Source organism: Bidens hawaiensis, unplaced genomic scaffold, assembly GCF_021521415.1.
Source record: "Bidens hawaiensis isolate Kalapana, Puna unplaced genomic scaffold, B.hawaiensis_p1.1 tig00002236_1, whole genome shotgun sequence".
In the NCBI taxonomy this organism is placed as follows: Eukaryota; Viridiplantae; Streptophyta; class Magnoliopsida; order Asterales; family Asteraceae; genus Bidens; species Bidens hawaiensis.
In genome coordinates, this window is record NW_027491119.1 from 1,572,395 (window position 1) to 1,589,034 (window position 16,640).

A 16,640-nucleotide genomic window follows, 5' to 3' on the forward strand; every position below is an offset into this window, starting at 1 on the left:
GTTACGAGTAGACTAGAACCAGAGAAGGTTAAGGTCACTGGGGCACCGATAGAACACTCATCCATTGCTGATCACTCATCCATTGCTGATCAGTTGTTAAATGTTATGTCTTGTTTGATTAGAATATAGAATTCAATTTTGACAATGAGGTTTCGAATATTCGAAATGGTGGTATTTGGTGGAAACGTACGTAACACATGACAATAAAAATGAGTATCTTGTGTTTTCAACCTTTCCTATGCGTTCGTTAAAATATTAAAACAAAAATTAATAAAAACTGATTATTCCAATTTTTTATAACTTTTATTATATTTATATACATTTTACATAGGAGTATAATCTTGTGTTTAATTTCTACATTTTATACACATTTATTTTTTTTAACAATAAGAATTGAAACATTAATACGTAGATTCTAACTATCTAAAGCATGGTTTTGTTATAACAAATGACTGAAATACGATAATTTTTACAGATGACAAACAAACCCGGTGGCTAGTGTATAGCGGTTAAAATCGTGATTTTCTCGGTAGTAGGGTATGACTTGGTTTAAAAATGTTAGATATTTGAGATGGCGTAATATTTAAGATGACGAGTGTTGGTTATCTAATAACGTATCAAAACCGAAAATATTAACATGTAGCATATCTTAAAATCATAATAAATAATATGTTTTTGTGAGAAACTTGAAATGATTATTAAAACTCTAAAAGTTATTAAAAGTGTAGTTATATATTTTATATAGAGTAAACTGTGATTTTCGTCCTTGTGGTTTGTCTAAATATGCGGTGTTAGTCCAATAGTTTCAAATTTGCGATTTTCGTTATGTGGTTTCATTTCACTTGCAATTAAACCCGAATTCACTAATCTCGTTGAGTCTGGTCGTTAAACCCATCAACGTGTCCTTCACGTGAGGGGAAATTTTGTTCTTTTTCTTCACAAATAAACCCCAGTCCTAATTCGCCAGCCCTCTCACGTGAGGGACTGTGGTGTATTTTGGGGAAAAAAAGGACAAAGCTGCCCCTCACGTGAAGGACATGCTGATGGGTTTAATGACCAGACTTAATGGAATTAGTGAATTTGAGTTTAACTGCAAGTGAAATGAAACACAGAGACGAAAATCACAAATTTGAAACTAATGGAATAAAACCGCAGATTTGATAAATCATGAACGAAAACCACAGTTCACTCTTTCATATATCTAAAGTAGATTTTTTTAAGTGCGTGTAAAATTAAATTTTGAGTAATGGACATTTAATTTTTTTCCACATAAACCTATAAATATAAATAAATTGATAAAATACCAACGGTATATTATGGAACCGATCCTGTGAAAAAAGTGAGAGGTGTCACTTGATAGTGAAGAAATGGTTGTCGAATCTTGACTCTTTAGATGACGAATGAGATGCCAGGACAAAAGTACTGGCCATCATACCCTTCTCTTGCTTGTGATCTAGAAAATATGTAACTTATTTTAAATTATCTTGAAAAACAACTTTCTTTATTGGAAATTAAATTATATTTATATTGTATAATAGAGTATCTGGATATGTATTTTAAAAGTTTTGAGTCTAGATCGATATGTACTATTTAGTATAATTCCAATTTCAATATAATACATGCTATTTACTGCCACTTTTACTATATGTTTTTCAAACTGAATTTGTAGTGATAAGAAAGTTTGGGTTCTCTAGTGGAGATCTGAGTTCGATCCTCACCTGTGTCATTTTTTATGAATATTGGCAATGAAAAATTTGAGTTAGGTCTTTCGTGGCTGTCACTTTGGATCTTAAGTCCACCCAGATTTTTGTCCCACCGTATGCAACGCTAAAGATTTCTGCTCTTTGTATGGGTATATTATAAGACGTTCAAAGTTCTCTACATTATTGTCTATGTAGTAACGCGTCTTTATTAATGTATATATATTGAAACATAACATATTATGTGTTTTAATGGTATGAAACTATTTTTATGCATATTTTTATGTATAAATAAACCAATTTTCTAATTTTCTTGTTGTACTTTTTATTTATTTGTTAATCGGTTTTAGTGACTAGTTAAGTTATGCTATACCGTACGTTGTTACTAAAGTCTGTTGAGAGCATAGATGTGTGTTTTAAATCTCATAATGAACACATCACATTATTTTAAGTGTATTATTCTTGCTTACTCTTCATATGATAAAACATGATGATATTACTTGATATTACTAATAAACGTGATTTTAAAATAGATAATCAATATACTTATGTATACATTCATAGCTTATTAGAGCTAAGATTAACAAATGGGCACTGTATATTTGACTGGAAATAAAAAACAACTGGACAATTACATTAAATTGACATTCATATTATTGTACAATATATATATCAAGTGGACAAATATAAATGACGTATTAAATACGATTATATAGATTTAAACATGTGTTTAAAGTGTACTCATTAGTTGATGGACAACTTATATCATTATTTTATGTTGAGTCTAGTATTTGTTTTTGTTTTTGTTTTCTAGGTGTCTTTAACTCTTTATCACTATATTGTAATTTAAAGAAATAAAAACAAAATAGTTTTCCATAAAAGAACATATTAGGAGAGGAGAGTAGAAAGTTTATGAACAAATAAGTTTGAAACATGTTGATTTGGAGTGCAAGGGATAACAAAATCATGGATGCTTTTTTGAATTGCTTTACTTTATTTTGTAGTTTGAAAATTCATATAGGCTACCCTTTTTTTTACATGATATGTATAAGCATAATAATTTTATTATGAAGAATTAACCTTGTTTATTTTAATATTTAATAGTATATTTTTTTCTTTCCTTATCATTTTTATAAACGAATATGTCTATTCTTGCATTAATTTTTTTTATTGAAAGGTATGTTCGACTCAACCATACACACATATATATATATATAGGGAGAGGATCAAGAGAGAATTCACCTTTAGAGAGAAAACTAAAAAACTTTTAAAAACTTCTAAAGAATTATTTTTAATTAAAAATATAAAAATATTTTCAAAATTCTGTTTTAGCCATTATTCTTATATTTTCTTATATTTCACTCGAAAAATATAAAAAAAATTAAAAAATAAAAAATAAAAAAGCCGTTGTAATGCATATACGTATTACTGTGCGATACCGTTGTATTACACATGTGTATTACTATGTATTTTTGAGTTTAATAGTGTTTTATTGCATATATTCAATATTTGTGTATTGTATATGTGTAGTAGTGTTGTATTATATGAAAAAAAATAATAATAAAATAAAAGTCGATGTGGTGCACATGTGCGTTAATGTTGTATTACACATACGTACTAATGTGTATTCGATGTGTGTATTAGTCTTATATTGCATATATACAATAGTGTCTATCAAATATGTGCAATAGTGTTGTATTCTATGCAATACAAATACTTTTGCATATATGCAATGCACACTATTACACATGCGCATTACACCGACGAGGTTACCGACAAGGCTTTTTTTTAACCAATAACAACATATAAGAATAATGGAAAAAAAAGAAACCTCAAAAAAAAAAAAAAAATTTTAAAAGTTAAAAATAGTTTTTTAGAAGTTTTTAGGAGTTTTTAAGTTTTCTCTTTAAGAAGAGTTTTTACTAGAACTCATCCCATATATAATATATAGGGAGAGGATCAAGAGAAAACTCACATTTAAAGAGAAAACTTAAAAACTCCTAAAAACTCATAAAGAATTATTTTTAATTAAAATAAAAAAAATATTTTCAAAATTCTGTTTTAGTCATTATTCTTATATTTTCTTATATTTCACTCGAAAAAAATAAAAATAAATAAAAAAAACCCGCTGTAATGCACATACGTATTACTGTGCGATACCGTTGTATTACACATGTGTATTACTATGTATTTTTGAGTTTAATAGTGTTTTATTGCATATATTCAATATTTGTGTATTGTATATGTGTAGTAGTGTTGTATTATATGGAAAAAAATAATAATAAAATAAAAGTCAATGTGGTGCACATGTGTTTTAATGTTGTATTACACATACGTACTAATGTGTATTCGATGTGTGTATTAGTCTTATATTGCATATATACAATAGTGTGTATCAAATATGTGCAATAGTGTTGTATTCTATGCAATACAAACACTTTTGCATATATGCAATGCACACTATTACACATGCGCATTACACCGACGAGGTTACCGACAAGGCTTTTTTTTTTTAACCAATAACAACATATAAATGAGTAGTTTACCATACTTGCCAAGAGGATTTACATTGAAAATCGTATACAATCCCAAACTATATAATTTAAGGAAAAGTTTAGGGACTTTATTGTATTTTGCAATACATCTGATTCTTAAAATATAATATGGATACATGGATAAAATAATGAATGTAAAAAGGAAAAAATATAATAATAATAGAAAAAAGGAAAATAAAAATTATTTGTTTGAATATGTAAAAATATGAGGAAGCGGATGTAGGGGTTTTTAAAAGATAAGCAAAATTTTGAATAATATGTTTTTTTAAGTTAAATCTCATGGATAAAAATAAGGATTATAACGTGAATATTCTAAAACAAGTATGCTACCGAGTTTAGAATGACGGAGGTGGGTAAAGCGGGAGGTTTCAGGAACAAAAACAGGGTAGGAATCGGTTCCGGGTATGTTTGGGTTTTTAACCGGGTTTTGACAGTTTTGCCGGGTTTTTATAGGGTTTTGGCCTGGTCGGGTATGGGTTTTAACAAGGTAGAAAAGGAACTGGTTTCGATTGATCCAATCGGTTTCTGTCTAGGTACAATTTCTCTGAGAAACTAAAACATGGTTCCTACCCTACGGGTCATGTATAATGGGTCCATTGTCGGGTTAGGTCTACCGGATTTTTTTTTTCCATCTCTATAGAATGCTCATGTATTACCCATATTGAAGAAACACTAACCGGACCCCGGGCAGATTACTGGTAACCTGGGGGTTGGATAGCTGTTTCCCACGAGGGGTTAGACCCTTGGAAGATGGTTCTTCTGATAACCTGCAAAACCGACACCGTGAGCTCGTCACTGAGAAGGGGGGGTTCCTCCTTGTGACCACCCTCCGGCGTGAGAATCAGACTAGATTGCTCTTTAAATATAAAAGTATATTAAGAGATTGCTAGAGCAGATATCAGGTATAATATGATGATAATGTAGTAAGATATGTTGTTGGATAATACCAGATGATCATACCATTTGGGGTATTTATAGCCGAAGGTAGGTTTCCAAGGAGGTATGGCCGGCTGCAACAGTGTTCCTGTTCATCAACAGTAGCCTACGCACGTGCCCTGCTGGTAGTTGGTGGGTAGGCAGCGGCTGATAGCGACCAGGCCTGCTGTATACTATTCCCTTTCCACCAACTGCCGGCTACGCACGTGGTATGACAGTAGTTGGTGAGTAGGCAGCGGCTTAATAGTGATACAGTACAGGAGCATGCTGCTCGCCATACTGTATCAGTGAGCTGTCGTATCCCTGATCAGATCTTTCGCCCATACCTCGTCAGGTACGGTGAAAGGTCCTTCAGTATAGACTGGCTTATTTGGGCGGGAGTATTCCCCCTCCCGCCTCTGTGCGGGATTGCTCCCGGCTTTGCTCATTCCTTCAGGTGACACTGAACGAGAGCTAAGTACCTAGTGCGTGTAGCCATGCTGCGCGGGTGGCCTTCCCTCATGGCTTGTATCCGAGGCTGCGGGAACAGGCGGAGTCCTTCACCATGGGAGGCATTTCCTGCGGGACCAGCTTGCATACTGCGCGTAAGGACGTCACGTCTCTGAGCATGGTTGGTCCTGCGGATCCAGTTGGTCTCTGCGCAGACGTCCCTGTTTAAGGTGAGTCTTGCGGGTCCAACTGGGCTCTGCTGGGACCTACCTCTTCACATATCAAACCAAAACCCATTTAGAATGAGGCAAATCCCATACACATTCATGTACAATTATAATTTTATTTTCAAATGTCTTTTTAATATTGTGTTTAACATTTGTGGTTTATATAGTTATAAATGCAATGCAAACTTTGAATTTAATGTGTTAGATTATTGTTCATAACAAGTTTAAATAGTTTAAACTCATTTGGATTTAAAATTTGTTACGGTATATAACAAAAGACTACTTTCATACGTTCGGCATAAATCATTTATAAGTTATAACCATCAACTTTTTTATCCAAAAGATGTCACACCAACTATGATACAAAGAGGAGAAGTGAATAGTCAAGTACCAAAATAGAATCATCAAAAAAATATGATAAGATATTAGTACCCTTCTATCCAAAATCCCACTATTTTCATTGTACCAATATCACTTCATATCTAAGATGCTTCTATCATGCACTTATCTTAATCACTTCTACATTCACTTTAAGTATATTGGTTTATCTAACAAGATTTTGGGAGGCTCAAAACCATGAATATAAAAGTACACCACATATTGATGTGCCTACCAACCTCTCAGTTAGTACCAACTCAAAGCCTTGGTACTATGGTTTATGGTACCTAGCATCCACCAACCTAGTAGCAATGTCAAATGACATGCATGTGTTGGGCGGGTGAGCAATAACCGAACCCGAACCAAAAGTAATTAAAAAGCAGTTAACCCAAAACCGAATTAACTGAAAACCTGTTATAGGTTTTTTCTGTATACTAGTCCCTAGGTTAATCAAAATTAACCGAGCTGAACATCATGTTTTAATATATTTATAGAATTCTAGCTTTTTTAAAGTCTATATTCATGTATTTCATGGTCTATACAGGGCCATCTCAACATTCTTGAAGACCTAAAGAGAATTAGTGAATTTCATATTCAAGTGCTCAAAACAAATCTTACAATCGATTTGGAGTAGGGGGATCTGGAGAATTCTTCATCTTTAATATTCAACAACACAATGATAAAATTAGAATGTTGGAGACTTGGTACTCGTAATCTACCCCTCGCTTCAATTTCTTGTAGCCCTAGCTTCTGAGTTCTGTCTGTTGATCCGTCCTTTTGTTTTTTTCCCCTAGCATTCAGACATACACAATAAAAAAGAATTGGGCCTTCATTTTAGTTTGTGGCCCATTTTAAAACATATGTTATGTACAATTGTACATGCTATAATATTTGGAGTCCTAACAAAGTTGGAGGCCCAAGATGATGGCCTGATTTGGCTGACCCATGAGCCGGGCTTGACCTTTGTCTCATGTATTTGTATACTCATTTAATGTATTTATACTTTAATTTCGTTTAGTTATACCTCTTTTTTATGTATTTCTAAGCAAAAATTTTTAGCCCGAGTTTGATTTTGATTATTAACCGAAATAAACCAAACTGAATCAAAAACGACATTCTAAGATAATAAATCATATAGAAATATAAATGTTAATGATATGAATCTATGATCCGGTTCCATATAGGTTCTTGTCAAACCGGACCCAATACCGATTCTGTCTCCCAAGTCAATTTACTTTCACCTCTTAATTATGATTAAAAATATATTGGGCCTAGGCTTTTAGCATGATTCTGATTGGGCCCAGTTTAGATAGTTAGAGCTCAACATTTAGGGTGTTGACTTTGGATTGGGCCTTCTCAAATGCCATCCATGTCATTAGATAGTTGGTAGGCGAACGAGGGCGCGAGCGGGGGTGGCGTGACCATATCACTTGCGTAAACTGCAACACCCTCTAGCGAATGGAGGGGCACAAGCCTAGTTGCGGCAAGGATGTGAACGGCTGAGGGGATTAATGGAATGTCTGGGAATGCGTGCATCTGATCGTTGGAGTTGTGTATTTGACGTTGTGATGGAGAAAATGATGGAACCTAACCTTTTGATTTTAACGGATGTGTAATTTGGGACTAGAATAAAATGATAGCTATTTGTGGGCTATCCATGTTATGTATTATAGGCCCAGCAACAATCAGACTTACATCTGCAAAGCCCATCAGACTTACATCCCTAAAGCAAAGCCCTCCATACTCTAACCTATCCAAGTTATGTATTATGGGCCCAACAACAATTTTCCTCACGCGAGAAAAATATTACATTAAGAATGGAAAAAAATTTAAAAAAACATTAAAAATTTAAAAAGAAAATATATTTAAAACAAAAAATTCATTGAAGCTCCCGTTCACCTAAACCATAACAGGCTCAATTGACTTCACTAGGGATTCATCAGACTTCAACGAGTGTACAGCCAGCATGGCATGATACAATATTACTGGATGAATCCAGGAGATGACTTCAACGACAACACACGGTCTTATCATTCGTCACCCGTAAAATTACTGATTTTAAAGTTAAAATCACTTTTTTGTATAATTTATATTTATTTATTTATTTACAAAATGTATTTTTGTATATAAAAGTCCTTCAAACAGTTTAAAGAGTACATTTAGTATTTTAGTGTTTTAAGCCATTTACTATTTATCAACCACTAATTATTTTTAAGTCAGTCAATAATATGCTTGTGTTATTTATATGAAGCCATAAAGCAAACATTAGTGTTTTTTTAGGAACATACAGACACCTTGTTTCCGGTTAGGCTGTGCGCTATGGGCGCCGTGGAGGGGGGAGAAGGGCGCGGTGGGGCTGCAAACACCGCCGGGGGGCGCGGTTGGGTGGGGCGCGGAGGGGGCAGCGGTGGAGGGGAAGGCGGGTGCGGAAGGGAGGTGAGGGGGGGGGGGAACACCAACGTTAATATAGCCGTTAAAAAAAATTAAAATTAACATTTCTATATAAATTCAAACCTTTTTCTCAATTTTACTCAAACAACTTTCATATTCACAACATTCATCTTCACACCAAATTTAACCATCTTCACAACATTCATCTTCACACCAAATCATGAACCCTAACTCGAACCCGAACCCGAACCCGAACCCGAACACAGGCTCAAGCTCAACACCGAACCCAAAGCCGAATAAAAACCCGTGGGATCCGAGTTGTATGTGGTGGGCTAGTTTGCTCGCAAATAACGTCGACCTTAGCAACCCGTTCTATGCAAACCAACAACGACCAACGATTCCTCCACCCATGCCACCGTTTACCCCCGATATGTTCTTTCGGGCGCCAATGCCGTATACGTCCTCACAAGTACCACAAACCCAAGTACCCGAAACGCAAGTCCGGCGTCCAAAAAGAAGTCATAAAAAAAAGAACCCGGGTGACGTTCGAACAACCGAAAAGGGCGAACGTCAAATGTGGGAAGCGGACGAGGTAATGGCGTTAGCCTTAGCGTGGATCGACTCTTCCGAAGACTCGATTCAAGGTATATTAAAATATTTATATGTTTTCCATGTTATATTTTTTGTTTACTAATATTAAGCTTTTATATGTATCGAATGTGACGGCAAACATTCGCCGGAGTTTTGGGTACAAATACGCACCAAGTTCTTTGCTTTAATGGGTCGAGGAGAGTATCGCGGGATTGACTCCGTCTACAACAAATGGAAGTCATTACGCACACAAATAACCGACTTCACAGCCGTTCACACCCGCGTTATGAACAACAGAAAAAGCGGCATGGGCGATGCCGATGTGTTGGGGGCATGCTTAAAACAATACAAAGCCCTTTATAATAAATATTTTAGCATGTTGGATGTTTGGAGACAATGCATAAGCTCGCCAAAGTGGCATACGGTCCCGACATCATCACCATCGCGACCGCCCAAACGGTCAAAGACAACGTCTACTTCAGCCGATCAATCGCCGTCACAGCCCATGTCCGATGGTCGTTGTCAAATTAATCTAAACGAGTTGGATTCGGAATTAATTTTTGACGAACCTGATGAGTTGCCACGGCCGGTAGGAAGAGATAAAGCCAAGGCGGCGGCTAGAGGTGGAGGATCTTCGTCCAGAACCACATCCTCTAAGAGTTCCGACACGAGCTCGCATCTTGAAAACTTGGAGCGGAGGCAGCCGAGATTGCCAGCATTAAAAAACAAAAACAGGAGGGCCTCATGAAGGTGCACGAAGAAAGACATGCGATGCTTGCGGAATACAAAGCGATGCACCAAGAGCGAACGAAACAAAAGGAACTCAAGCTCATCACAAAAGATCTATCGCATCTAGATCCTGTGTCACGGGCGGTGATGGAAAAAAGAAGAGCAAAGATATTGGCCAAATATGCAAACGAGGACGAGGACGACAACGAGCATTAGTTATATTTTTATTTTTAGGTTTTTTTATTTGTAGGGTTTTTATTTTTATTGGTTTTTTTATTTGAATGTTTTTTATTTTTATTTTTATTGGTTTTTTTGTTTTATAAAAAAAAGAAAAAGAAAAAAGATTGGGCTTCGAAGGCCCCTTACCATAGAGGGCATTATGCCCTGGGGATTCGATGCCCCCCAAGTGCCACGTGGCGCTGACGTGGCACTGTGGAGGGGCTTCGAAGCCCCCACCATAACACGCAGCCGTAGGGTGCGTGTGTAGTTAACCCATAGCCCACAGGTCCCATGCAAGCCCATCCCAATACATTTCCTATGCTTAACCCACAACATGCCTTTATTTTATTAATTATTAGGTTTGGTCCAGATTTACATTAAACCGGTGTTGCAAAAATCCCGACTAGGCATCGATTAATCCCTGATTAATCGCTAGTCTCCACTTCATGATTAATTTTGGCTAGTTGGCAAATTACTCGGTCAACGGTCAAATCCGGCCAAAACGGCGGTTTCAAGCGAGTTTCCGACCAAAATCAGCGCCTTTCCGGAGAGATTCCGACCAAAATCAGTGGTTTCCGGTGAGATTTCAGCTAAAACCAACAATTTTTAGCGATATTCCAGCCAATTTCCGGCTAAAATATGTTTTTGTATGTATAAAACTAAAAATTACAGATAGAAATGTGTGCGTGTATATATAAAACTGAAAAATATACATTAAAGTCCGATCCAATTAATCCCGATTAATCGTAGTCCCCACCCCACCGCCCGACTAGCGATTTTTACAACGCTACATGAAACTTCACAACAAATATTATTAGTTTATTCTATTAGTAGGTTTGGTCATGGCCAATTAGTATAAATCATATAATTTTCCGAAACTTGATATTTATATATGCCTCTCAATATAGAACATATATATGATTCAACTTTGTTAATACTGCCTACTTTGAATCTATACACTAATAATAATATATATCCGAGTTAAAAATATTACAAAACATATTTTCTCTGTATAAGTCCGTTTATCTTTAGATCACGTGTAAGTGTAGGATCTATGAAATACCAACAGACGTGATGATCATGATTAAAAGTGGAGAAAATATAAAGATAAATGAATAAAACCAACTTGATTCAACCAACCAACATGATTCGATAAGATATAAACCGAAGATACAAAGTGGCCCTATTACAATCATTCGTCTATGTAGTCTTCTCTTGTTCTACAGTTGTTAGGATTAATCGTTCGTTATTGTTTAGCGAGAGCATTGTAATTAGATCATCATTGGTTCTTGTTAATTAGTATTTCGTTATTTATATTTCTTTTCGTGTGTCAGTTTTATGACACCAAATCAAATTACATAAATTTAGTATCTACATAAGTATCCATCTCAACTACTATTCAAGTTAAATTCTTAATAGCAGGATAGTGTTGGTTCATGCCCATTTACAACACCCATGCCCAGTATAAATCCTACCAATAGCAAAACTGTTAGCAGGGTCTGGGGAGGGTGAGATGTAGGCAAACCGTACCTCCATCCCAAAGGATAGAAAGGTTGCTTCCAGAGAAACCCTCGGCTCAAAAACCATATACATGAGATCAATAATAATAGTGATATTAGTAATGAATAAATCATTAATATATTAGTAATGATAGTGATACTAAATATGGAAAATTAATAATAGTGATATTAGCTCTTAATACTAAATATGTGTTAATTAATTATAATAATTAAGAAGAAAGTGTACTTGGCAAAAAGTAAAGAAAGATAAAAGTGCATGTTGTTTTATTCGATATATGAGAGCATGACTTTATACAGGCCAAATACATCCAAACAAGATTCATTCATCACCCATCACCTAACCAACACTTTTAACTCCAATAGCACTAAAACAAATATAGATTCGATAATTACATAATTACGTTACTTAATTAATATAATTACTCTATAATGCAGTTACATAATTAGTATACTTGTATATATAATTACTCTACTTAATTATCACAATTAACACTTTAATTTAATTTATACGTTAACTTTTTCTAAAATAAATAAAACAAAAACCAACAGATTCAAGCAACATTGTAATCTCTGTAGTGTGTATATATTTTAAATACTTCACTTTCCATTTATTACATTTTAATTTCACAAGAAGATTTATTTTTATAACATAAGTTCGTACAATAAAACCTCAAAACAATATCAAACATTAAAAATGTCTATCCTACCGCTACCAACTTAAATTGATCAATTGGTTGTAGTGTACTAACCGAGTTATTTTTTTAATATGCACCTGCATATGTAAAAATTATAATGTGACCATGGTGGTTTCACCATTAGAAAGAAAACAAATATGGTGCTTGGTGTTAGTAAACAACGGATTAGGTAGAAAGGGGATGACGCTGGTGTTGTGTATGGGCCGACCCATTTTTAACCTGAACTATTTTGCGTCCCCGTAGCAAAAATTTTTGGATCCGTCTCTGCCGAGTATACCGAAGTATACCACAGTTCTTCTCTATTGCGTGCTTTGGTAAAACCTGAGCGTTGTCGGTCATGTGCTTTAAATAAGGCCGCGAGTATGCGCGAACTCGGTCACTTTCTTTCAGGTTTGTTATGGTACCGGAAATAAAACAAAAAAATTAATGTTTTGTCGATTTTCATTGTGTTTATTATAGTAACTAAATTAAAAAACCAATATTCATCGATTAATACGGTGCCGCCAAGTGACCAACAGACCATTTGCGGTACCAAAGTTGTTATTTATATTATAGTATAATATAATGATGAATAAAGGAAAGAATAATATTGAGGTGGTGGTGTGGTTATGTGATTGGAAGAAGAAAAAGGATAGATGGTGGCGGCATGGTTTTATGATTGGAGGAAGAAAAGTAATGTGGACCGAACGATTTGAATAGAAAATAGGGAAGAAGTACAGAAGAAAAATGAGAAGGAACAATTTTCTGAATATCTTAATCAAAAGCAAGGTTTTCCTTTTTAAGGGAAAAACTACCAAGAACAATTCAAAGACTTCCTAACAATTGGGAAAATTAACGTTACTGGAAATATGGGCATCCCCATGATCTCCTTTATTTAAGCAACTAAGCAAAACAGAAAAGACGAATTCAAAAGAAATAAAAATAACGTTGCAGCTTTGTTTCAACTAATCGGCATTGGGCTTTCATCTTCACTTCTACTTGGGCTTAACTCTTTCTTCCAGCATGGGCTTGACAACACTCTTGCAACTAGGATTCGACTTGGGCTGCTGCTCATTAGACACATAACAAAAAGGAAAGAAATTCTTTTTTATTGAGGTGTTGCTTGTTTTTCAGAGTTAAAATGTTTGTACTCTGTGGAGCGTGTCTGTAGATATTTGTAGAAGAGGATGCGGATCAAACCTTTATAGTCTGTAAAAAGAAAACTGTTTGTCTTTTAAATGTCTGTAGACTGCTAAATAGTTTGTGGTGGTGTATGAATTGTGGTAGTGGTGGTGGCGGCGGTGGCGGACGAAGATAGTAATAGTGGACGTGTGGTAGACGATGGTGGTAGGTGGAGAATTGTGGGTGGTGGTGGAGAATATCGTTTCCCAAGTCAATTTTCTGATTGGGCCTAGACTTTAAGAACGATTCTGATTGGGCCCAACTAGAAACCTTGAGCCCAACATTTAATTTAACCAAGATTTTAATGCTACCCTTTATCAGTGTTTTCGGTATTAGAGTCCGATATTTTTGAGCGGTTTGTTAGAACATCAAACCGACGGTTTTTTCTAAAACATCAGTCTAAAGCCAAAAGATTTTTGATATTTTGTGGCCTATATTTTTTTAAAATTACTTTTAACATAGCAATTAAACGAGTATACTTTTGGATTATCTTTTAGAAAACGAGTAGTGTTGTATTATTTTTTAATTATGGATTAACTTTTAGATTATATTTTATTATGGAATCGTAAGTTTTTGAGTTGAAGTTGCAATTATATCAAATTATAAGGTAAATTACATAATCCGATTGAACCTTCCGGTATAATCTGGTTCAACCGGTTGTACAATTTTTAAGCCAAACCCGATATCAGTAAAAAACCGCTTTTTAAAAATTGCCTTTTATAGTTTTATTTCTCCATCTCGAGACATATAATATATCGGTGATATGCATGGTTTAGAAAGAAGAAATGGATGTTTCTTTACACGTGTCACACTCCTAGACACGTGTACACACACTCAAGCTGCCACCTTTCTCTCTGTCACCTTATAACCAAAAACATCAAAAAGCAAAACATAAGAACAATATATATACAACTTTAGAATAAACTGAATTGAATTGAAGCTAACATCTGTTAACAATGGCGGCAATCCATTTCACAAGAGCTGCAACCGTCAACATCTCGAAAAGCGTTCCTCGTTTTAGCTCCTTGTCTTTCCCTCAAAAGGCTTCTAGGGTTTGCTTCACGTCTGCTTCCAAACACTCTCAGGTACAATCAAGTAATTAACAAACAATAATATTTTAGTTAAGGGGCCATCTATACACGCATCGTCTCATACCTATGTTCGAGTAGAGGTCGGGCGACTGTTTTGACAATTTTTTTTTCAAAGTTTTGACTGTGATGTTTTTATAATCGGATCGGATAGTGAACTGGACGGTTAACTGGTTCACCGGTTCAACCGGCCGAACAATATTTTTTTTCAAAGTTTTGACTGTTTAGTGTTTTCATAACCGGATTGGACAACGAACTGGACACACCGGTTGACCTGGCCGAATAACTTTTGACTCAAAAATGACGGTTAGAGCTGAAAAAAGTTTTTTCAAGAACAAAAATATATTTTTTTTTTATGGGAGTTGAGCGATTAGCATAGAACCTAACTGGTCTCAACAAATAATTTTCAAAGTTAGAACCCCTTCTGTATGGTTTAAATAGCCGTTCGGATATTATTCAAACGATTGTTCTTATCAGTAATTTTTGAAGTTTGATTATTCTGGTTAAACGGATGTACGAGTGTTTTATGGACGAGCTTGTGAAGTGTGAAATCGGATAGAGGGGTGTAGATGTATCATGACCCTATTCTAATTAATTAATCCATTATAGTAACTTCTAACCAGTTGGAAGCTTAGACGAAAATGCCAGGGTGATCTAACTCAATACGTATAAAAAGTTTCTAAAAAAATTGGGTTTGCCGGCCTTAAAATTTTTAGAGGAAAATAGGTAAATTTACACTACATTTAAAAATTTAAATTTCGAACGAAAACTCATAAAATTAACACTGGTGAGAAAAAACGGGGGTGGCCGGAGCTAACCCGTGCCACAATACAAGCTTCCCCTTGCATCTAACGTTAGGGTTACACCGGGTTATATTTTTAGGGAAAACATGTAAGTGAAGAAACCAACAGCACGTACAACGGCGACGAAATGTACCGGTCGGAGCATGCGAGTAGCAAAATGGAAGAAGGTAAAGACAGAATGAAAGAAGGCGCTTCAGAAATGAAAGACCAGTGGAAAAACAAAGCGAATGATGCCACGGGGAGAGCGGCCGACCGAGCCAGCGAGTTGCAAGACAAAGCGGATGACATGGTTGGAAGAGCGGCCGATAGAGCGGGTGACATGAAAGAAAAGGCGAAAGATAAGAGTTGGGAGATGAAAGAAAAGGCGAAAGATACGGCGGCGGACGACATGGCCGATAGAGTGGGTGAGATGAAAGATAAGGTGAAAGATAAGACTTGGGAGATGAAAGAAAGTGCGAAAGATAAAGCGGACGATATGGCCGATAGAGCGGGTGAGATGAAAGATAAGGTGAAAGATAAGACTTGGGAAATGAAAGAGAGCACTAAAGAGTCGGCCAACATGGCCGCAGATAAAGCAGAAGAAGGGAGGAGTAAGGCGGCTGAGATGGCGAAGGCGGCTAAGGACAAGACTATGGACGCGGCTGGGACTGTGGTGGACAGGACAAAGCAGACGGTGGCGGGTGCATGGGACGCGGCCAAAAACACGACACATAAGATTAAGGAGAGTGTCGTTGGGACATCATCCGATGACGATGATGATGTTGGTGGGTGGGCGGATGATCGGACCGGACGACCGAAGAAGGCGATAGATGCGGATGTGAAGAATTTGAGGCGGAAGGTTGGGAATCTTGATCATGAGAAGAAGGATTACTAGTTTATGTAATTGTTGATGTGTTTGTATTTTTTTTTTAATGTTTTAAGATCTTGCATAAGGTTGATGTTGGCATGTTTTGGCCTTTTGGTTTTGCCTGTTGTGGCTATATATGTTACAGTTTACAGACGCTAATATTTCATGATTAATTTACACTTTGTTAATGTAATGTAATATAACAAAAATAACAATTTTAACTGTTTATTGGCTAGGTTTGTATAATTTTTTCAATTAATATTAATATAATCCATTGTTAAGCTTCATCTCAACCTAGGAAGAGATTTTTGTTTGGGTTTTTTTTCCCTCCTTATGAATGCCTTAATTACCGATTTTAATTACCGATTTAG

General features: G+C 35.6%; 1 protein-coding gene across 1 annotated transcript; it reads left to right on the forward strand.

Annotated features, from left to right (window-relative positions):
* Positions 1-14,487: 14,487 nt before the first annotated feature.
* LOC143612092 (uncharacterized) lies at positions 14,488-16,401 on the forward strand. Its single transcript, XM_077086160.1, has 3 exons — positions 14,488-14,616; positions 15,502-15,753; positions 15,931-16,401. Exons 1-3 carry the CDS (start codon positions 14,488-14,490, stop codon positions 16,294-16,296), a joined length of 747 nt encoding a protein of 248 aa, XP_076942275.1. The 3' UTR covers positions 16,297-16,401.
* Positions 16,402-16,640: the final 239 nt, after the last annotated feature.

Bases quoted from the DNA above. Each gene is read 5' to 3' on its own strand.
- LOC143612092 (XM_077086160.1), top strand. From the start codon at position 14,488: ATGGCGGCAATCCATTTCACAAGAGCTGCAACCGTCAACATCTCGAAA. The intron at 14,617-15,501 runs GTACAATCAAGT...TTATATTTTTAG, and splicing joins CTGCTTCCAAACACTCTCAG to GGAAAACATGTAAGTGAAGA. The intron at 15,754-15,930 runs GCGAAAGATAAG...ATGAAAGATAAG, and splicing joins CGGGTGACATGAAAGAAAAG to GTGAAAGATAAGACTTGGGA.